At 44.4% G+C, this 23,544-nt stretch overlaps 2 protein-coding genes across 2 annotated transcripts; both read left to right on the top strand.

The window, feature by feature from the left end:
* Nucleotides 1–3,997: 3,997 nt before the first annotated feature.
* Nucleotides 3,998–4,939, top strand: LOC118640115 (olfactory receptor 8B12-like). The gene has a single exon (XM_036276953.1). It carries the CDS (start codon nucleotides 4,007–4,009, stop codon nucleotides 4,937–4,939), a length of 933 nt encoding a protein of 310 aa, XP_036132846.1. The 5' UTR covers nucleotides 3,998–4,006.
* A 15,580-nt stretch (nucleotides 4,940–20,519) lies between these two features.
* On the top strand, nucleotides 20,520–21,546 carry LOC118640080 (olfactory receptor 145). Its single transcript, XM_036276903.1, has one exon. It carries the CDS (start codon nucleotides 20,583–20,585, stop codon nucleotides 21,537–21,539), a length of 957 nt encoding a protein of 318 aa, XP_036132796.1. The 5' UTR covers nucleotides 20,520–20,582; the 3' UTR covers nucleotides 21,540–21,546.
* Nucleotides 21,547–23,544: the final 1,998 nt, after the last annotated feature.

Consider the following 23,544-nt stretch of genomic DNA (forward strand, 5'->3'; position numbering starts at 1 on the left):
AGAATATTTTAATAGACAGGCGGTATACACAAAACAGGGAATTAACAAAAAGTTAAGGACTAAATATACAAATTTTGGAAGTAGACCTATAAACATGTTGTCGAAGTCATGAATGAGCTCACCAAACATTTAAGGAAGAGCCCCCGATAGTTGAGAACTGAACCCTGAAAATTCCAAAGCATAAGGGTAATGAAGTGATAGAGACAGACAGGAGATGCCTCTATTAGACATACAGCCCTTTAAGGCATGAACCATTTCTTCCGAATCCTTTTGCCCAGCATTTTAATATGCCAAGTATACATATTAAAAACCAATTGAGTCTGGCTGGTGTGGTTCAGTGGTTGAGCATCAACCCATGCACCAAGAGGTTGCTGGTTCGATTCCCAGTCAGGGCACATGCCCAGGTTGTGGGCCCGATCCCCAGTAGGGAGCATGCAGGAGGCGACCAATCGATGTTCTCTTTTATCGATGTTTCTATCTTTCTCTCCCTCTCACTTCCTCTCTCTCTAAAATCAATAAAGGGAAAAAAAAAACAACAACAACCAACCAATTAAACATTAAGTATACTACAGATCAAATGACTTGTGATAAATGAATTTAATTTTGTGTTTCTCCCCAGAGTCTAACTGAAGTCATATTAAATGGAGACATTTCAAGCTGCTATCTTTTCTATCTGGACAGGCTGTCTGGCATTTTTTACTGGAATTGTGGCTTATTTTCCTATTTCTCTTGTGTGGAGAGAAGGGTGCTGTCTTCAACACCACTCTGGTGACGCTTGAAGGTCTACCAGACATTTGAGGGTTCACGCATGTGCATGAGGTATACACACAAAGACAATGTATTGTACATAAAATTTCTACATGAGTATGTTATAATCCATGACTTATGTATATTGTAGTGATTATAATAAGTAGAACAAGGAATCCATTATACAGAGATTCAGGTTTGGAGAAAGAGACCATGCTGCAACAAAAGGAACTTAATCAAGAATATTTATTTTTGTTTCTCTCTGCTTGTATTGGAGCAAGTCAACTGTGAAAACGACTTTAGCGAAGGCCTGGTTCACTCGAAATGAAACCTGGACGCATTTGAAATGAAATTTCCATGGAAACTATGTCCGAAGAGGAGAAGATCTCAGAAGAATTTTCCCTGTATTGCATTAAGCTTAGAAAAAGCCTCTGAGATTCCTAAAGGAAAGTGAACATTTAATGAATCTCCAAGGTCCTCTTTGCTTTTGGGTCCTAAGGAAAGCATAGTTGTGGTGCTGATTATGATTTGTTGATAACAGATTGTTTTTCTCTGTTCATCATATGCAGTGGGATTGAGAATAAGGATTGGGATGCGTTGGTGTCATCTGGCCGGTGGACAGTTCTCGGTGTAAAGAGTGAATAGGCAGATGAGGCACCGCCATGGCCGAGTCTTAGCTGGGGTGAGCCGGTCCTCACTGCTGTCCGAGCACGTCCTCAGAAACGCACACGGCCCTGTGCGCAGTGGTGTTAGTTGGACTTGCCTGGAGGAAGATGGATCTGCCTTTGTGGTTTGATGTCATAATTTCTCCAAAAGGACGTCAGACCTTAACTCTGACCAAAAACATACATCACTCATCTGCTAGCTAACTCTTGAATTGCCCCAAAGAGCGATTTATTCTTTGAATAGAAAATCTGCCATCCTTAATATATAGACGTCCCTGGCAATGAGTGTAGAATGCAAATTGCCACATTAAATTTTATTAGTCTTCATATCAGTCTCAGCCAAAAACCTGCATTGTGTGACTTGTGAGCCTCGAAAACTTCAGCAAGGTCTCTTGCCCCTCTGTCCTGACACTAGATCCGAATGTTCTCCCTCCCAGCCATAATTCTGCTTGAAGTATTGTATTATATTTAGTAATTTTTTCTTTTGGTACGTGCCCCTAGCGGGAACTGAACCCGGGTCTCTCTGGTCCGCAGGCTGACGCTCCAACCGCTGAGCCAAACCGGCCAGGGCTGAAGTATTGTGTTTAAAGTGCAGGACAGATAAGTGATACCTTGGACATGTGCTGCCTTAAGCCATGACCACCCAGTGTTTTATTAGAGCAACTGATCTTATTAAGCAAAGGCTTTTCAGGTCTCTTTCAAGTCACTGCTCAGCAGTCAGATTGCTCTATTTCAGTTCAAATCTGTAACCCTTGTATTTCGGCCCCTCTCTCCTGTCTTCTGCCCCACTCCCTGGCTTTCCTTTGCTTCCTGTTCCATGTGGCTTTCATGTATTTCATGAATGAAAGCTTCATGAGGGCAGGAATCTTTCTGTTGTTTTATCACTGAAGTGTCATCAGGGCTTAGAAGAGTTTCGGGGACAAGGTAAAGGTTCAGCAGGTGCTGGTTGGGCCATGTGTGTCCGAAGTCTTCTGTCAGCTCGCCATCACCCAACACACTGACTGCAGAGTCTGTTCTCTGCCTTTAGGTCTTAACAAAAGTCATTAGTAGTCTCCCGACAAGTACTTGTTTTAAATAATCAAGTTTACACTGCACGATCAAGTAGTAGAGAAAAATCTGAGAGAGTGGCCTTATTTTGGAGAAAGTGTAAATAGCTCACATTGAATGTGATTGAAATAATGCATCTCTTCTTCAAAGTCCAAACATCCCACATTTTGCCTTTCTTGGCTCTAACGCTCTCTATATTCCATTGAAGTTATGGAAGTACCTGTTTTTATCTCTAGTCTCATGAGATGCTAGTAGGTAATAATGCTGCTTTGGATATTTCATTGGATTTTCAGGGAGATAGTGCAGCCCAGTGATTAACACTATAAGGTTTGGAGTTGGACAGACCAGAGTTAGACTCGAGGTTCTGGAACCTACAACCTACGTGTGCTCCTCACTTTCGAAGTGGAGACTAGTGCGTCTGACCTACAAGGTTGCTGTGAGGACTAAACATGGTCAAACTACTTATGCGTTGCTTTGGGTGCCTCAGCTCAGGGTGCCGGGTCAGGTACAGTGTGTGGTACACAGTAAGTGCTCAATACAAGTACGAGAATTGTTTTCCCCACAGTGCTTTGCTCTTAATTGTACTTAAAATATGTAACCTGACTGAAAGGAGAGGCCATTAAAAGCCCCATCAAGCATTATCAGGGCATAAACAAACACTTCTTCTTCCTTAGGGAGCAGTGCTCCTGAGGGAGCCTCTGTATCCAGGTCACTGGGGCCCCGAACCCAGAATAAGACTCTTCAGTCCCAGTTATCCACGGGCATTACAAAGGTGCTGTCAGCCCGGGAAGCTGGACAGGAGGCTCAGGACAAAACCAGTCGGGGACCGTGTTCTTCAGCTCCGCAGGAGAGCCAGAGCAACCTAGAGGTGGTGACTTGTAAAGGGGAGAAGCAGAAGCAGAGGGTCAGAGCTCGGACTTGTCACCTTCTTTGCACCAGGGCCACCTGAGCCTCCAGGAGAGATAGGCGGGAGCCCGCGGAGCGCAGCACTGTGACTGGGCGGAGGGGGGGTGAGTGCCCGCCTGTCTGTCCTGTGGCACAGGGGTCAGAAGCTCGAGCCGGGAGCCACACTGCCTGCGCCCACCTGCTGCTGCCCTTAGAAGGACGGGGACTTGCGCAAGTCCCTTATGGCCAGTGTGCTCATCTGTTAAATGGGTTTAATCAAAGTGCCCAGAGCCTTTAGAACAGTGCCATTAGCATAGTTAGTGCTTGGTGACTGTTCCTGTTGTTTCCTTTTGCCTTAGGTTTCATTAGTAACGTGACCTTACTACTCCAGCATTATTTTCCCATAATAACCCCACGGCCATCCCAGCTAAAGGCTCTGGGCAACGCCACCTGGTCTTCCTGTTCCGGTGGCTCTGAGCAAAGGAGGAAGGTCTGGGCAGGGTCAGCCTGTCAACAACACAGAACCTCTCTGTCCCAACGCCATTGTGCAGAAGGGGTTTCCTTTCTTTCTCTGAGCAATTCTTCTCCCCTCACAGCCCCTCCCGGAGGAGCATGGCCGCAGGTGACACCTCCTCCGTGACGACAGCCCCTCCCGGAGGAGCATGGCCGCAGGTAACAACTCCTCCGTGACGGAGTTCATCCTCGCAGGCCTGACGGACCAGCCGGCTCTCCGGATGCCCCTCTTCTTTCTGTTCCTGGGTTTCTACGTGGTCACCGTGGTGGGGAACCTGGGCTTGATCACACTGATCGGCCTGAACTCTCACCTGCACATCCCCATGTACTTTTTCCTCTTCAACTTGTCCTTCATCGATCTCAGTTACTCCTCTACTCTTACCCCTAAAATGCTGATGGGTTTTGTCTGGAAGAAGAACACCATTTCCTATGCAGGGTGTATGACTCAGTTTTTTTTCTTCTGTTTCTTTGTCTTTTCTGAGTCCTTCATCCTGTCGGCCATGGCATATGACCGCTATGTCGCCATCTGTAAACCACTGCTGTACACGGCCACCATGTCTCCTCAGACGTGTTTGTTTCTCTTGCTGGGTGTCTATGGGATGGGAGTGTTTGGGGCTGTGTCCCATATAGGAAACATGATGTTTATAACCTTTTGTGCTGGCAACCTTGTCAATCATTATATGTGTGACATCCTTCCCCTCCTTGAGCTGTCCTGCACCAGCTCTTACATAAATTTGCTGGTGGTCTTTATTGTTGTGACCATTGGCATCGGGGTGCCCATCGTGACCATTTTTATTTCCTACGGTTTCATTCTTTCCAGCATTCTGCACATTAGTTCTGTCAAGGGCAAATCTAAAGCCTTCAGTACCTGCATCTCCCATATACTCGTGGTATCTCTTTTCTTTGGTTCAGGAGCTTTTGTGTACCTCAAACCACCTTCTGTTCTACCCCTTAACCAGGAGAAAGTGTCCTCCATGTTCTATACCGCTGTGGTGCCCATGCTGAACCCATTAATCTACAGCCTGAGGAATAAGGATGTCAAAGTTGCTCTGAAGAAATCCTTGGGCAGAACAATCTTCTGAAAATGACTCAGAAAAGAGATCCAAAGCCTTGTTCATCAGAGGGTTTCTCCTGTTTATCTCTTTCAATGAGGGAAACAAATAGCAGTGCTTGCTCTCTTGTACTTAGAAGAAATTTTTAACTTGTTCTCAAGTATACTATTCCACCCTAACTATTCCAATCATTTTTTGTTTTATGAAAATAGTTTCCACAGTCATAGAGGGTTACTCTTGAGTAGGTCTAAGAAATCACTTAACCCAGCCTCTCGTGTGGCACATTACATACTGGAGACTCATAAATATTCTGTAGTCTGTTCATGGGCAACATATAGCTGGTGCCAGAGCTGGGTCTGGAATCTAGGCCCTGGATTTTTATCTACTTTGCTCTGCTTTCCTTCAACCATGTTTCTTTCTTTTCTTTTCTTTTCTTTCTTTTTTTTTTGCGTTTATCTTCAGATAGAGCGGGAGGGAGAGAGGGAGGAAGAGAGAGAGAGAAACATCGATGTGAGAGAGACACATCGAGCGGCTGCCTCTGCACGACCAACCAGGGCCGGGCACCTGCAACCGAGGCACCTGCCCTTAGCGGGAACTGAACCCGGGTCTCTCTGGACCGCAGGCCGACGCTCTAACTGCTGAGCCAAACCGGCCAGGGCGCATTTACATTTTTATGCCTGGCTTCTTTTTCTCAATATAGAGATAGTGTGTGTCTCACCCATAATATTATATGTGTAAGTATTTTGTTCTACGTTGTTGCTGTTTAGTATTCAGTTGTCTAAATACGGAGCAATTTATTTATCAACTATCTTCTTTATGGACATTTGGCTTATTTTGAGTTTCTGCATATTATTAATAAAGCTGCTATGAACATTCTTGACATGCAGTTTATTTGAAATACACTCATTTCTCGTGGATCTATATGTAGAGATGGATTTACTGGGTCACAGGATATATATACTTCTTGGCTTCTTAAATACTACCGAACTGACTTCCAATATATTTAAACTGATTTGCACTCCCAACAGTTTCTAGGTAAGGCTGTTCCGCATCTTTTCTAATACTTGTTATTTTTAGTCCTTTTCATTTTAACTACTCTTTTGGGTATGCAGTGTAATATCACTTTAGTCTTTTTTTTTAATGTGTTTCTAATAAATAATGATGTTGAGCACTTCTTAATATATTCATTAGCTACTTAAATACTTTGTGAAGTTTATCCTAAACATCTGATATCTTTTATGCTATTTTAAATTGATTTTTTTTTATCCTCAGCCAAGGACATTTTTGCTTTTATTTTCAGATAGAGCGGAGGGAGAAAGGAAGGAAGAGAGAGAGAAACATCGATGTGAGATTGACACATGTAGTGGTTGCCACCCACACGACCCCAACCGGGGCTGGGGACAAACTGCAACCGAGGTACGTGCCCTTAGCAGGAACCAAACCCGGGACTCTGGTCTGTGGGCTGATGCTCTAACCACTGAGACAAACTGGCCAGGGCTTATATTGATTTTTAAAATTTAATTTTCAAGCGTTTATTACTAACATATAGAAATACAATTGATTGTTTTAATTTTGTTTTGTTTGGGGTTTTTGTTGTTGTTGTTTTAAATCCTCACCTGAGGATTTCATTTATCTTCAGATAGAGTGGGAGAGAGAGAGAAACATTGACTAGTTGCCTCCTGCATGACCCCAACCAGGACCAGAGACCAAACCGCAACTGAGGTACATGCTCTTGACTGGAATCGAACCTGCAACTCCTTGGTCCATGGGCCGACGCTCTAACCACTGAGCAAACTGGCCAGGGCAATTATTTTAATTTTTTTATAAGAGTTTATTTGAACCAAACTGATGACATGTGCTTAGAAGCAAGATGCTCTATTTTTATATATTAATCTTGTTTCCAGAAACCTTGCTAGTTTTTTATTAATTCTAATTATTACTTTAATTAACAAAAGATTAAAAAATATATATATTTCTATATATACAATCATGTCATCTGCAAATAAAAACACATGTGATTCTTCCCTAATGATCTTTTATTTTCCTCATGCACTACAACCTCCAATCCAATCAGGAATAAGAGGTGAGAAAAATGAAAACCCCTGTCTTCTTTCTGAGCCTTGAATAAAAGCACTTAGGCTGTCACTCCGGAATGTGTTTGCTGTATCTTTTTTTTTTTCTTTTCGGTAGATAGCAATGATGACATTGAGAGTGGGTGATTAACTTTCATTTAAGAAGTCATATTTTTTCAAGAGAATATATTTAAAAAATTAAACAGTAAAAAAGGTATACAGTAAAAATAAGCCTTCCTTTCACTTCAGTTCTCCTGTGCCTATGTTATTCTCTAGATGTAACTATTATCAGAAATAGTATAGGCATATATAAACATATCTCTATATCTATTTATATTTATTTACATATCTATCTGTATATTTTATATCTAGAGACCCCTTTTCATTTTAAAACTGTAGAAAAGGGCATTTAAAGATATATCTTCCAACAGAAACTGTAAAGAGGAGTAAGAAGAAGACATTGCTGGGGCAAGAATAAGAGAAATGAGCCCTGGCCGGTTTGGCTCAGCAGTAGAATGTCGGCCTGTGGACCAAAGAGTCAAGGGTTCAATTCTGGTCAAGGGCACGTACCTTGGTTGCGGTTTGTCCCCAGCCCTGGTCGGGGTCAATGCAGGAGGCACCTCTCACGTCGTCGTTTTTCTCTCTCTCCCTTTCTCTCCCTCTCTCTCCCTCCTACCCTATCTGAAGATAAATAGAAAAATATCCTCAGGTGAGGATTTAAAAAAAAAAAAAAAAAGAAGAGAAATTAAGATATGGAAAATGATGTACATAAAAAAGAAGAGGAAAGAAAGGCAACACCACAACCCATGGCAGCTGCAGCGTGGATAACATTTTAGTTTCCAAAACAGTAAGCATTTTAAATCCAACAAATAATGTTATATTTTCTTACTTATCTATATAAGAAAATAAGGGTTATTTTCAGCTCCAAGAAGTAAGGAAAATCATCGTGTTACATAGGTGGCTAGATATGATTAAAGGGAGAGAGCACAGGGAATCAGATATTGCTGAGCGTAGTGAACTAGGGAGCACAGGCTTGCTTCACACACTCCCCAGGGAACCAGAGGGTCCGTCCCCCACTCACGGGGGGGAGGGATAGAACAATAAAGGGAGAGGTAAAAACAGGGGCAACAGGGGCCAAGATGGAGACCACAGAGGCCTGTCAGCCTCGCTTGGAAAAACAGAGCATATTGGATAAGAGACACAACCCTCTAAGATCTAGGAAATAGATTTGTTAGGGGGTGGATCCATCTGAAGCCCACAAAAGCTTGGAAGTTGATGGGTTAGTTTAAGGAAGTGTCTGGTCTTTCCAAAGCCCAAGATAATGTAATCGGCATAACAAAGAAGCTTCTTTTGGGTGTGTGGGGGGGGGGCAGTGACACACAGTTGCCAGTTTGTTCACACATTCTCTCCATAGCAGCCAGGTGGGACTAGCAGCCGCGTGGCCAGCAGCCGCACAAACTCCAAACTCAGGCTCCTAGCGGGAGCCTGGGTACAGAAGCATAGCAACGGATCACAGCCTGGAACAGCACTAAGCTACCTGGATGGGGACTGAGACTGTGCAGGCCAATGACACAGAATCTCTGGACACTGGCCTTTGTTTTGGTCTTGATGAAGGCGAGGCTGGACTTTGTCCATGGTGGGACGGACGGAGATGAGACATTGGGCACCCAGGAGCAGCCTACTAACCTTACCAGGGCCACAATCCCCCATGCGTGGGTCTCTCAGAATGCTTTCCTTATGATCTCATGAAAGAAGCCTGGCTGGTGTGGCTCAGTGGATAGAGCTTCATCCCACGGACTGAAAGGTCTTGGTTCGATTCCCAGTCAGGGCACATGCCCGGGTTGTGGGCTCGATCCTCAGTAGGGGGCGTGCAGGAGGCAGCTGATTGATGTTTCTCCCTCACATCGATGTTTCTATCTCTCTAAAAAAATCAATTAAAAAAAAAAAGATCTTGTGAAAGAACATGATTTCCCCCAGCAGCAATCACACTCTTTCTTCACAATGAAAAGGCTGAATAAACTGAAAATCAACAACTCTTCTTAGACTCAACGGATAATTAATGTCACTGGGAAAACTGACTCCCTGAAAACTAGAAAGATGAAGAAGAACACAGACTCAGATGATTTGGAGCAGACGCTGCTGGAGCAAGTACACACATACTGCCCGTAACGCGGGAATGGTAACTGAGGAGCTGCTGGGGGCTGAGCATGGACTAGCCTGAGATGTAGAAACTCTCGAGGACTTAGTCGAATTGGAAGGGAGGGAGGGAGGGAGGGAGAGAGGGAGGGAGGGAAGGAAGGAAGGAAGGAAGGAAGGAAGGAAGGAAGGAAGGAAGGAAGGAAGGAAGGAAGGAAGGAAGGGAGAGAGAGAAAGAATGAGTAAGTTAGTTTACCCCTAAAAGAAAGAAAGAAAGAAAGAAAGAAAGAAAGAAAGAAAGAAAGAAAGAAAGAAAGAAAGAAAGAAAGAAAGAAAAGAAAGAAGGAAAGAAAGAAAGAAAGAGTAAGTTAGTTTACCCCTAAGTCTAACAAGCAAAGATCAGGAAAGTATGTTGTCATTTTGAAACATTTTTTTTCAGTAAAATTATGCTCCATATTCCATGTCACAAACTGTTTTCACTTGTTATTGTAATATGAGATTTTCCTTGTTATTATTTTTTAAATTGGAGTTTTGCAGCATATTGTTTCATCATATGTCAGTACTGGGCTTTATAAAGCTTGTGTCCTCTTGTTTCAAACCCTCCAGTGGTTATTAGCATTACTAATACTGGATTTATCCCCTTTGTGTAAAATTATTTAGCTAGATTCATGATAAATTCCTCAGGATAAATTCTCTGCAGGGAATTGTGGCATCAAAAGGTATGACATTAGAATCTGATATTTCTTTCCCAGTTAATTTATTCCAATTGCAACTCCCAACAGTAGATAAATGTCTTTATTGAATGTCTGTTCTTTGTCAGGCACCCTGTCCTAGGGAGGGTGTAGGACAGATATGCCCCCTGATGACTGAAAGGTAGTTTGCATTATTCTCTTCGCTTCGCATGCCTCTCTCAGTAGGATGACAGGGAAAGGTCACTGTGCTTTTCTGTGGGTACATAAACCTCATTCACTAACACTAGGTCTCATTGATTTTACTGCAGTGTGGGTAACCCTGAAATTGGAGGAGGAGGTCATCCTGTGCACTGAAGGGTTGCTGGTTCGATTCCCGATGTGGGCACAGGAACAGGTTTCAGGCTTGATTCCCGGGAGGGGGCATGCAAGGGTCAGCCCATCGATGTTCCTCTCTCACATCTATATTTCTCTCTCTCTCCCTCTCCCTTCCTCTCTCTCTCCAAATCAATTTTAAAAATCTTTGAAAAAAATTTCATACATTTAAAAATTAAAAAGAATGAAGTTAAAAGATCCAAAAGAAAACGATGTAGCTCTGATTACCCTGCCAACGAGCTAGTTTTGCTTCGCAAATAGTAACAAACTAACAAAGGACAGGCTTTCTGAATCTTAGCTGAGAAGTTAGGTTTCAGCTGATCATCAATATCCATGATTTAAGGCTGGATGGAGCGGTCACACAAGAAGAAGAAGATTGTGTTAATTTTAGTTATTAATTTTGTGTTTTGCCTTTATTAAAAAACAGGAGAAGAACATTTTAGGGAGAAGGTAAATGGATTTCACATGCTTGAGTTTTAGGTGTCTTGAGATATTCAAGTGGGCAGGTCTGACAGTCTGGTGACAGTGCAGGACGTGGGTCTGAGCCAGACGTACACATTTGGCAGCTGTCAGTGGTACTGACCACTGCCAGTGCTATGGGATATATTTACTAAAGATAAATAATGGCATAGAACCGTGGGGCCCTGTATGGTATTAATAGTTGAATTATAGTGACCCAATAATAATAGAACCTGGTTTCCGTGGGACGATAGCTGTGATACCAGCCCACTATACGCAAAGCAGACTTTGGATGTTTTCATACCAGGAAACTCCCCACGTGTGCTGGTGGTGGTCCAAGACCTGGAGACCAGGGCATCTGTGCAACCCGCTGGTGGGAGGACAGGAAGCCAGTGCCGGGAAGGTCTGCGCCTCTCTCTACATACTCTCCAGCTGTGCTCCATCTTTTACTCGCGATAAACCTGTTCTGCGAATAGAAAAGGTTTGAGTCTTGTGAGTCTTTTCAGCAATGGAATACTTGGGCAATGGATGCATAATTTACACATTAATGGATGATATGTAAACCATAGGAATAAATGGAATTACTCCGGGAATTTACATAGGATGCGGGGATAAGAAAGGGGAGGTTGGAAAGGTGAGGAACTTCAGCACCTAATGACGGGCCGGGAGGAGGACCGCTGGGGTGTTCTACCTACAGCAAGAGGGGGCGCGGCAGGGCTCCATGCTCCTGTTCACAGAGAGGAAATCCCAGATGAAACATTTTTACTTTCCCAGGGCCTCACAACTCGATCCTTAGGCTCCTGAGCCTGGTTACTTCAATTGCATCATGTTACTTCTGGATTAAGACTAGCCTTTAGAAAAGTTCCCTAGAGAGAGCTTTGAAAAGTACCAAAAAAAAACTGTTACAGAGGTTTTGTGGCTTTTGTGACCAGTAGGCTGTTAAAAAATAGCAATTTTCACCAGCTTGCACTCAGGATTTCTGAGACATCTTTGTCCAACAAGGAAAGTCTGTTGCTTTTTACGAGAGTAGTGAATCTTTGGTTTGGGGATTAATTCTTTAATCAATTAAGACTTTTCCACTCTTGCCTGGAATAACCTGCCCTCCATCAAACTGGCTTTCAGTAAGGCCACCTCCTTGGTGTTCTCCCTCTAGCACAGTCTGGGAACATGGCGTGCCCTTAACACACCTTGAAATCATATGCTTTATATTTCCAGTGTTAGTGCCGTTCGCTTTTTATAGCATATGTATTCCTCAGATAAATGTCACTTAGAAGTGGGTTCCTATTTTGAGAGCCCCAAACTGTGGGCTATGATGAAACTGAGCCCTGGGCAGCTCCTGACTTGGGAAATCTTTCCAGCTCTTCCTGGCACGGAGTGATTTTCCTTTGCCAGTCCTCGAAATATCTCGGCCCTGGAGGTCACAACCAAACATGCACATCATCTAACATGACTGCCCACTTAGTGCCAACATTAGCATATTGCAAACGCCCAAAATATTTATAGTAACACCCAGTTACGGGTAATCTACTCCATTTATTTACCTTTTGGAAATGGGTTTGCCGCAGCTGTTTATAGGAAACCTCTGACGAAGTTCTCAGTCTTTGAAAATATAAATGTATCCCTGAATTTATCAAGTTTCAAACGTGGGATTTTAGTGAACCATATTTATATTTCTTTCTATTGAACTTAGTAAATGTTATAAACAGTGTGCACATTTGTCATTGTGTTCAATATTAGGTGTGTAAGTAAATGGTATTTCAACATAGGTTCTTGCCTTGTACTCGCTTATAGTTGGGGCTGGGGAACTTCAATCCCAAAACAGTGGGTGAAAAGTAAAAGGCAGAATTTGACCAAATGGATAAAAAAATATATGGAAGAATAAGGGTCTTATGACCCTTCATTAGTTCAGAATTACTTATTAAACATTTTGATAGTTGATCCTCAGAACAATCCTATATGTTAGGTGTTAATATCTCTGCTTACGGAAGGGTCACTGAGGTGCAGACACCATACACTTACTGGGCCAAGGAGTGATGTGATTAGAGCCCAGGTCATTGGCTGCAAAGCCCGCACAGGGCCACCGCCTTTGCCTTCTCTGACCCTTTTGCTAACCACATCCTCCTCCCCTGTACTGACAAGTTCCGTCCTTAACCCTTGACTGGGAGTTTCTGGGATCACCGCTGTTTACTGGATTTCCCAGTCCGTGCCTACTTCCAGGCTCCATTTCACACTAGCAGCTTTTTCTACCCTTCGTCTTCCGTGGACTTTCAGCCCTCGACAGTCAGGTCTAAATTCTAGCTCTTTATTTGCTTTCTTTACTTCCCCTTTCCTCCGTCCTGAGATTGAAATCTTAGTCACTTTTGGTACCTAACCTTGCCTCTCCATTCTGCCTCCATGATCATTAATCCAGCAAATCCTGTTAATTCCACAAACACCAAAGGCGTAAGACCTTCATAACTACAATAAGCAAGTCTGATTCCTTTGATTCAAGGAAGTGTTGTGTACCGAGTAGGATAATAAAAGCACCTACCGCATATGATTTTTGTAAAAATTAACTGAATTAATGTGTATAAAACACTTAGCACAGTTCCTGGCACACAATAAGCATATAAAATATTAGTACTAGTGGTAGTATTTTTGAATCCATTAAATGACATTTTAAGCATGCTAAATCTGCATTTTCCATAGATTAGTTATCGTCTATAAACTACATAATATATATCATTTATATAGGTCTACCAGCCCAGTGCTTGGTATATATGTGGTCACTACATGTAATTACCCCTAGTATAGACCTCCGAGTTTCCTTCTATGTTAAATACATATATCATCGCCCTGGCCGATTTGGCTCAGCGGTTAGAGCATCGGCCTGCGGTCCAGAGAGACCTGGGTTCAGTTCCCACTAAATACATGTATCATGTGTGTATAATTTTGTATGTTAAGAAATGGAAAATGCTTAATGACAGTAAATTGAGATAAAATGTAACGCAGGACCACGTGACTCCTAATGTCTGCTTTCTCAGGAGCTAACGGAGGCCATTTTAAATGAAGACATTTCAGCTGCCACCTTCTCTCTTCGGTGATGTCTGTGCCTCTTCTCATGAAACTGTGACTTGCGTTTGGCCAGCTGGTGTGTAGTGATGGGCAGTGTGCTCGGGGCCAACCCTGTGCCACCAGAAGTCTGAGGGTTAATGCTTTTGCATGGGAGACATTGTATTGCATTTACATGTACCACACGTGAAATGACACAAATAGACCATAATAATAAAATTTTAAAAGATGGCAAAAATAGAAATAAAAAAATAAAGAAGCACAATGTAAAGATTCAAGTTTTTGAAAGAGGGCAGTTCTGTAACTAAAGAATACGGTTAAGAATAGTTTTCCTACACTGCTTCCTGCTCGGGCTTCATCTGCGCTTTAGGGAACATGACTTTAGTGAAACCCCAGTTGAGAAGATTTTGAAATGTGGTTCCCATGGCAACAGACTCTCAAGTGACATAAATCCAGAGGAACTTTTCTTGGTTATTCCATCATCCAAACAAGGATCCTCCAAGGCTCATAGGGAAATGTCAATTCGTAATGAAGCTTGGGTCTTCTTTGCTTTCTGTGCCCCAAGGAGCCCTTATCCTGTGGGGCTTATTTCCGGTTTGTAATAATGATTTATTTTCTTTCATTGTGATTTGATGAGTGGTGTAAAAGAGAGCAGGGACTGGGATGTAGTGTTATCACCATGGCAGCGGCAAATTTCTAAGTGTAAGATGTGTGCTTTAGGCCTCTTGTTATTGAGCAGTGATCAAACTATGTCCCCGTGTGGACATAGCACTGGGTATACGCAAATGTCATCCAACACTCGCACACACGGCACATACAGACACATACACAGGACTGACATAGGGGTTGTGATTGTCTTGCCAAGTGTAACATAGACAGCTGCCAACATGGTTCTGCTTATAAACCCAATTCATGATGACTCCAGCTGCTGCATCCTGACCAGAATATACCTCTCATCAATTGAGTGCTGTGTGAAATTTCATAATTAGAGATCTATTTTTTGGTTAAAGATTTTGTCTTCATTATTATTATTATTATTATTATTATTATTATTTTTAATGTCTGGAAGGGGGTTTGGAATGTGGATGAGCCTCAGCAAGTCTTTAATAGACAATGTTGATGAATCTGTGAGATCTTTCCTGAGAATGGGTTTTCACGGAGAATCAAAGGCAGAGCAAGTGTTAGGACTCTGAGTATTTTTGGAGGAGGAATGTTGACTGAGATGAGAAATGGCTGCAGAAAGAGAAGGTTGGAGACTGTGAAGGAAACCTCACCTGGCTTTGGAATTTGGCCTTTGTGGTATGGAAGAGTGTGGTCACTTTAAAAATACTGCAGCCCTGGCCGGTTTGGCTCAGCAGTTAGAGCGTCAGCCTGCAGACCAAAGGGTCGAGGGTTTGATTCCTGGTCAAGGCTACATACCTGGGTTGCAGGTTCGATCCCAGGTCCAGTCGGGGTTGTGCGAGAGGCAACCAATCAATGTGTCTCTCTCACATCGATGTTTCTCTCTTTCTCTCCCTCCCTCCCTTCCACTCTATCTAAAATCAATGAAAAAATATATCCTCGGGTGAGGATTAACAAAACAAAACAAAATGAGCACATTGGTGGTGGTGGGACAAGAAGTAGGGACAAGGTAAATAATCAAGGACCTTGAGCCTGTCTGCAGATTAAGTATGTTGGAGAGATGGGTCTTAGATAAAGTTCTTTTTTTTTTTTTTGGTACTAGGGCCTAGTGGGAACTGAACCCGGGACTCTCTGGTCCGTGGGCTGATGCTCCAATCCCTGAGCCAAACCTTCCAGGGCTTAGATAAAGTTCTGAAGAAAAAATATTACTTCTGAGCTCCTCTGACTTCCATCAGCTCTCCTCTCCCACCTCATAATAGCCCCTCTCTTGCCCCGTTCAGGATGACCGAGCTCTTAGCAGTCTTTTGCACTCCCTCATTTCCTCCCTAAATTACATATAGTTTACATATGTTTTATGTATATTTTCTATAACATTATCAAGGCTCTTTACTAGGCTCTTCCATTCTATGATTTAATTTAGCACTCACAGCAAGCCTGCGAATTATTATTATTAGCTCCATTTTGCAGATGAGGAGATTGAGAATCTGAGATTAGTAATCATTTTGAGATCTGCTGCAACCCAAATTCTACAGTGGGTTCTAAAGATATAAAAGTGAATAAACTGCCCTGGCCTGTTTGGCTCAGCGGTTAGAGTGTCGGCCTGCGGTCCAGAGAGACCCGGGTTCGGTTCCCACTAAGGGCATGTACCTCGGTTGCACTTTGTCCCCGGCCCTGGTTGGGTCGTGTGGGTGGCAGCCACTCAATGTGTCCCTTTCACGTCGATGTTTCTCTCTCTCTCGCCCTCCCACTCTATCTGAACAAAATATGGAAAAGTGTCCTCGGGTGAGGATAAAAAAAAAAGTGAATAAACCTAGTTGCCATCCATCTCTGTTCACATGAAACTGGACAACAAACGAGTCTGGGTCACCTGTCACTACTTGAGCCAGTTAAGCAGAGACAAGGTCAAATTGTATATGAGTGTTTATTTCAATATCACTGGCAGTATGGGAGAGCAGCTAGATTATCCTGCAAAAATCTGCTCTACACCTCACCCCTGCTACCAGCCGTTTTTAAAGGGTTGCAAGACAAAGACTAGGCAGGTAGGTTTTTTACTAGGTGAGAAAAGGCAGGTAGGCAAAAAGAAAAAAAAAAGAGGGTAAAGTGGTCACGGGCAGTTGTAATCCCAGGGAAAGAATGTAGGCTGGGGGACTGCGAAGGTTTCGGGTGGAGGGGGGGAATGTGGGCTGGAGACTGTACATGGTGGTGCCTCCAGGTTCCAGATACTTCAATAACCAGGTTGTTAGTCTTCCCGTGACGTTGAGCAGTTTTCCCTTGTTCTGGGATTACGAGAAGGGACAGCATTCCTGAGGCAAACTGGCGGGGCATTCCGCTCCCAGCCAGGTCGGAATGTGCTCCCTTCCATCAGAACAAAGCAATCATAACGAACAGAGCCAGGATGACAGCGTTTCTGTTTCTTACAGCAATGGTTAGTGCGTCACTGTGAGTAGTTCTCTAGTACTCCAGTGTCCCCTCCTGCCCCTTTCGCATGGACCCTGTGAGGACAGCTGCTGCGACTCTCGGGACAAGGGACTGCAGGGTTTGGGGGTAAACCGCATGGGGGGTCAGCTGATAATGATTGGAGATGCTATTTCTTCTGGCATTTGGGAATTTTGATAGGGCGTATTTAAGACACAACGGTTCTCTGTAACATGGCATTTCAGGTACTTGGCGGAGTTAGTGATTCATCGGGAGGGGGCACTTCCTTTCAGGGGGGAGGCGCCGGTCGGTCAGACCCGCTCCAAGTGCTGCTGTAGGCGGGCCTTAGCGGGGCTCCCACGGAAACTGCGCTGGAGACGAGGATTGTGTGCAGGCCGCTTGCTGTTGGATGTGGTCTCAGGGGCGAGGGAGAGTTAAACAAGGAGGGACAGAAAGCCAATCCAAGGATGGGTGGGTTCTTGAGCTGGTTACCTTAACGGGCAATTTAGGATCAATCCCTCGGAGGTCCTTGGACATATTATGAAGAATGAATCACAAAGGATGCAGAAGTGGGGAACATTTCCCCACGGGCTCCCGGGGGCGTTCAAGCCTTCACACTTCCAGGTGTGCACGTGCACCAGGACGTCTGGGTGGATTCCCACACACATTCCACGTGGGTGACAGAGACACCTATGGCAGCACGCAGGGCGCACGTGGTGCTGCTGAGGAACCGTGTTGTTTGGCACTAACGGTGCAGCCAGCTGCCGCAGCAATGGTGGAGCCCGAGGTGGACTGAACAACAGGAAATGAGGCAGGATGATGTCCAACACGCAGAGCTTGGTAGTGGGACCTGACCTCAGGGCCTCATGAAATAGTTCAGAGGGTAGAGGACACCCAGCGGTAAGGCACGGCCCACGTTTTGTGAGTTGTAATGTGCTAAACAGTTTAGAAAGGCCTCTCGCTCCATTTATCTGTTCCTTGTTCTGAAAGTCCGTCCCTTGTCCTCTACCTTATTGCTGTGCTTTGAGTTAATTTGTCTGAATTACAAGATAAAACATGGTGCCTGGAGGGGCTGTGGCTTCGTCATTGACACCCAGTAGTTCCTTAGACTAATCGGTCTTCCTTATCACATCTGATGGTGTCATTCCCCCGTGGAAAATGCTCTATGGACTCCCGCTGCATACACATTGCCCATCGTGACGTCAAGTGGCTCCCCAGTGTGACCCTGGGGTGCTGTTCCAGGCCTGATGTCCAATTTTGTCTTTTACTTGTACCCCCATTTCTTCCAAACTAAAGGCCAGGTGGGCTTCTACTGAGTCATTTGGAAAACTCTTCAACTGAAGAGGTTAAACCATGTTTTATTCTAGTCTCTGTCACCAACCAGCCCTGTGGTTGGGTCTCAGTTTTCCTGTCTGGAAGATAAAGGGTACAAGAGTTATTCCAATGAATCCCAACCCTGGCTAAATATCCAGGTCACCAGGGGAGATCTAGAAGAGAAAACAGGTTATAAAGTCCTGCCCCTGGAGATTCTGACTTATTATGTCTGGATAGGAGTGGCAGAATACGTGCTTATTTATTTATTTATTCATTTAAAATTTTTTTCTTTATTGATTTTAGAGAAAGAGGAAAGGAGGAGGAGAAAGAGATAGAAACATCAATGAGAAAGAACACTGATTAGCTGCCCCCTGCATGCTCCCCATTGGGGATTTGGCCCATAGCCTGGGCATGTGCCGTAACCGGGAATCGAACTGGTGACCTCTTGGTGCATGGGCTGACACTCAGCACTGAGCCACACTGGCCAGGCCAGACTATGTGTTTTAATGAGCATATACATACTTACCTAATTCCATATATGGTCAGATTTGTAAACCACAGAGTCAGATGATTTTTAATATAACATCCAATCTAAGTCCCCAAAGTGTGATTTAGCTGTCACTGAGCTCCAGCAAGACTCTGAAAGACTGCGATACAGGGATACATTCTGTCGGGGGCAGGGGGTTCGAAAAAGATCAAAGCAAGTAAAAGGAAACAAATGCTGGTGGGTCCAGTGGGGTGAAGGACATCAAGCTACAAGGCCACCGGGCCACTCTGAGAGCACTGGAGCCCGGAGGAGAGCTGGGAGGATACAGGACAGGCCATCAAGGAGAATTCCAACAACTGAGCAGCTGGAAGAAAAGCTGTTCGTGGCTAATGCGGACTGTTCTTCACCGTCAAGCTCAGATTCCAAGCGACGACAGAGACGATCTGTTTCTCCCTGGACTGAAATGTAAGTGGTATGTTGAATGCCCTCCTTGAACCGGCATGGCATTTTAGTTTTACCTTTTCTAGATCTTACACAGTTTTTTGCATATTTAGGTACATGTGTTCTATAATCTTTTCCAAGAGGATGTCAGAGCCTTGAAGGCAGGGCTGTATACATTTATTTCTCACAGGGAGGTATTCGATGCAGTCGTTAAGAACACCGGATTTGGCATTAGAGTCACTTTCGTAATTTAACACCTGTTACACATTGCATCTCTAAAAGGGCAGTGATAAAACCCAGTTCACAGGATTGGGGGAGAATTAAAATGGTGTTGGTCCTGGCACGCTGGGGTCAGTAGCTAAGTGTTAGGACAGGAACTATTGGGTAGACATAAAGAGTATGCAATAAATGATAATTTATTTATTTATTTTTACTTTTTTTTTCTTTATTGATTTTAGAGAGAGAAGGAAGGGAGAGGGAGAGAGAGATAGAAACATCAATGAGAGAGAACATCGATCGGCCGCCTCCCATATGCCCCTCACTGGGGATCGGGCCCACAACCTGGACATGTGCCCTGACCGGGAATTGAACTGGCGACCTCTTGGTGCAGGGTTAATGCTCAACCACTGAGCCACACTAGCCGGGCGACACATTATTATTTGTGCACAATGCTTTGCATTTTACTGAGCAGATGTTAACGGAACAAATAATGTTGTTAAAACCCCATTCAAATATTATCAAGGGTATAAGCAGAAGTTTCTCCTTTTAAAAGTTAATTTCTAGGGGCTGTGATCCCAGGGGAACCTCTGGCTTTCTACTTCTAATCATGTCCCTAGATCTCTAAACCCAGAATAAAACCGCTTAGTCTCCCATCACCAGCTGGCACTGATCACAGGCAAGAAAGCGGTCTCCCTTCTGCAGGGTGGGAACAAGCCCCGGGCAAAGCCTCAAACAGCAATCACCTCTTCACCTCTTCAGCTCGGAAAGAATCCTGAGCAGGCAGCCCAAGCTCTGATCCCCCAAACAGGACAGACTCAAGGGATCTGTTCTTAGTTCGCTCGTCTGGGCTAGCACTCTGACCAGCTAGTTATCTGTCTGAACAGTTGAGGATAAGAGTTGGACCAAAAGGCACACGGCTGAAGCTTCGGGCTGAAGGAAGGTGAGTGGCTGGATCTGGGATGTGCTTTTCCCGTCATCCGTCTCAGGTAGCACAGGCTTGAAGAAGACTGTCTCGCTTGAACACTCCAAGCACAGTGGGCTGGCTCTGACCTCTGTGAGGACTTTCCTCAGAGACTGACCACAGCTTTGGTAAACTTGAGCAGCAACCAGAGTTGGAAGGACCAAAGTAGAGATCTGGGAGACTCCTCAGGGCATCCTCGGGACCCTTCCTCTCAGCAGCAGCTGTTCTCACTGCAGAAGCAGGTGGTCCTCCAGAGGCCACCTCTAGGGGTTGTGAGAACAGACCTGCAGGCATCCGGAAAGCTCTCCTGCAGAGTCCAATACCTGTCTGCACGGACCTATTCTCAAGAACGGAGAGGTGACTGGGAGGACAGCAGTGTCCCTGTCTCTCCGTCTAAGTGGCTCTTCTCCTTTGTTCCCACAGAATGCCCTAAATGAAAATGGTAGCCGAGAATTCCTCTGTGACGGAGTTTATCCTCACAGGCTTAACCAACCAACCGGGACTCCAGATCCCCCTCTTCTTCTTGTTCCTGGGTTTCTACGTGGTCACCGTGGTGGGGAACCTGGGCTTGATCACACTGATCGGGCTGAACTCTCACCTGCACATTCCCATGTACTTTTTCCTCTTCAACTTGTCCTTCATCGATTTCTGCTATTCCACCGTGATCACTCCCAAAATGCTGATGAGTTTTGTCTCAAAGAAGAACGTCATCACCTACACAGGGTGTATGACTCAGCTCTTCTTCTTTCTCTTTTTTGTTGTCTCTGAGTCCTTCATCCTGTCAGCGATGGCATATGACCGCTATGTCGCCATCTGTAGCCCACTGGTGTACAGGGTCACCATGTCCCCCCGGGTCTGCTTACTTCTTTTGTTGGGTGTCTATGTGATGGGGTTTGCTGGGGCCATGGCCCACACCATGTGCATGGTCAGACTGACCTTCTGTGCCAACAATCTGGTTGATCACTACATGTGTGACATCCTTCCCCTTCTTGAGCTTTCTTGCACCAGCACCCACGTGAATGTGCTGGTAGTGTTTGTTGTTGTGGGCATGGACATTGGTGTGCCCACAGTTACCATCTTTGTTTCTTATGCTCTCATCCTCTCCAGCATCCTCCATATTCGTTCCACTGAGGGCAGGTTCAAAGCCTTCAGCACCTGCAGCTCCCACATAATTACAGTTTCTCTTTTCTTTGGGTCAGGGGCATTCATGTACCTCAAGCCATCATCTCTTTTACCTATGAACCAGGAAAAAGTGTCTTCCTTGTTCTATACCACCGTGGTGCCGATGCTCAACCCATTAATCTACAGCCTGAGGAATAAGGATGTCAAAGTTGCTCTGAAGAAAACCCTGAGCAAAAAAAAATTCACTCTCCTGAGAAAGGGGCAATAGGGACTTCAGGAAAAGGAAGTTTTCCTTTCGTACATGATTCAGGTTTCACTGGTTATATAGAGGAAGTTTTAACTCTTTCTCCAACAAGTTTATCCTTCCCATTTTAAGTGTCCTTTAATTTTTAAACATTCCCAAAACTATAGGATACATTTCATAGACCTTAAGAATCATTTACTTCTTTCATGTTTCTAAGAATAGATACAGGCTTAGATTTCTTGCCTAAGAGCACTCGGTTAGTTACCCAACAGCAGGACTGAGACTGGAAGCCAGGCTCTTGATTTCTAACACTGCGCGCTCTCCATTGTGGTACACTCTCTCTCCCTCAGCCCTGGAAGATTTCGTTTCAAATGTGAGCTGCTCCAGGACGTTAACATCTAGTTCTGGCTACAGAAATTTCATGCAGCTATCCAAGGGATAATTTAAAATATCACATTTCTGCAAGAAAGTAGGAAGTATAAGATGTTGTTGAGATGGTCTTGGCTAAATGACCAGACAAATTCTGGAAGAATTTTGCAGAGTGTGTGGGGGAAGTGTTCCAGGACCCGCAGAGTGTCAAGCATGGCACCTCCTGAGACTGTTGTATGAGGCTTCGAGCACTGGGACTTTAAGAGACTTAGCTGGGAGGAAGACCTCATAGAACATGCCGTGGTTATGAAGGACAGGATTTGGGAATGACTTCCACACAATCATTTCTTTGTTCAATTTCAAACTGTGCTTATCAAGTGAGGGTGAAGAAAGCTGAGGCTCAGGGAGGGCAGCTGAGGATCTGGAGACTATTTCAGAAGGCTTGTGACACAAGCCAGTAACCACGTTAGCACTACGTAGCAGGTGGTCAGCAGTGGAAACGACCACTGACTTACAGCACTGTCTGGGTGGGAGACCATCTGCAGTATTCTCTGTGTAGCTCTCCAGGTCTACTCTCCGCCCTTATCCAAGTGCATTCCCTAATGGGTCCTGTCTGTAAGCTCTCTTGCCCTCTGGTTTCTGGCTGGGATAGGCCAACACAGCAAACAGTATCAGCAGAGGAAGTCAGAGGGTGGTGCTGTGTAACCTTGTGATATTCATTCCCTGCGTGCCTTCCAGCAAGGCTACACTGTCGGTCACCAAGGGTCCCATTCCTTCCTGGGCACAGTGACTGCTCCTCATTGTCTCTTCATGCCAAAGGGTGGCAATGTCTCTCTGCTTGGCTGGCCTGGGAGCTTCACTATCCCTTTGTCTTTTCTCTCAACCAACCTTTTGCCTACACCCTTGCTGACAGTTCCTTCATTGTATTTTTCAATTCCTTTGCTTCAGCGAATCATCTGTTTTCAACCGTGACTGATACATTTTCCAGTCATGGGCCGAAGAGTTATACAGCCCAGGTTTGGAAACACACCGCCTAATGGCGCTATGTAGAGGCAGGTAGAGATGCCTTTTGGTTTAAAAGAAAAATGTTAAGAGTAAATATTTTTGTGAGGCCACGATCTATGAAATGCTGTGAAAATACTTTTGACTTACAAGATTCTCTTTAGGAAAATTCTCGTCTGTTTGGAACAGTGGAGTTTGGGCGGATATGCAGTTTGGCCTTTGGGATGGAACAGATCAGTAGAAATGAATTCAGAAGAATGGGAATGAATGAGAGAACTGTGCTGTAGACTCGCGGACCGATGGACAGCACGGAACGCGGGCAACCAGGGCAGCAGATGCCTCAGAGAGCCCAGACAGGGAACTGGAGGTGGAATCTCATTTGAACTCTTAGCTCTCACTATGCAGCTACGCGACCTTCACCGACATACCTGTCATCTCGAGGCATCAATGCCTTTATCTTTAACATTTTTTGAAGAATTATTAAGTAAATTGTCTTTCTGTCCCTGCTAGATCCTCTGTCTTCTAGTATCAGCATTTCCACGAATTTATTGTATGAACTTGGGACAATTATTTTATCTTTCTGTGCTCATGCCTGATTCTATAAAAAATGATTATGCTCAATCAAATTATGTGTGTGTGTGTGTGTGTGTGTGTGTGT

Source organism: Molossus molossus, unplaced genomic scaffold, assembly GCF_014108415.1.
Source record: "Molossus molossus isolate mMolMol1 unplaced genomic scaffold, mMolMol1.p scaffold_m16_p_22, whole genome shotgun sequence".
NCBI lineage: Eukaryota > Metazoa > Chordata > Mammalia > Chiroptera > Molossidae > Molossus > Molossus molossus.

What these genes read in the sequence shown, in the direction of transcription:
- LOC118640115 (XM_036276953.1), top strand. Translation starts at nt 4,007, where the DNA reads ATGGCCGCAGGTAACAACTCCTCCGTGACGGAGTTCATCCTCGCAGGC.
- LOC118640080 (XM_036276903.1), top strand. Translation starts at nt 20,583, where the DNA reads ATGAAAATGGTAGCCGAGAATTCCTCTGTGACGGAGTTTATCCTCACA.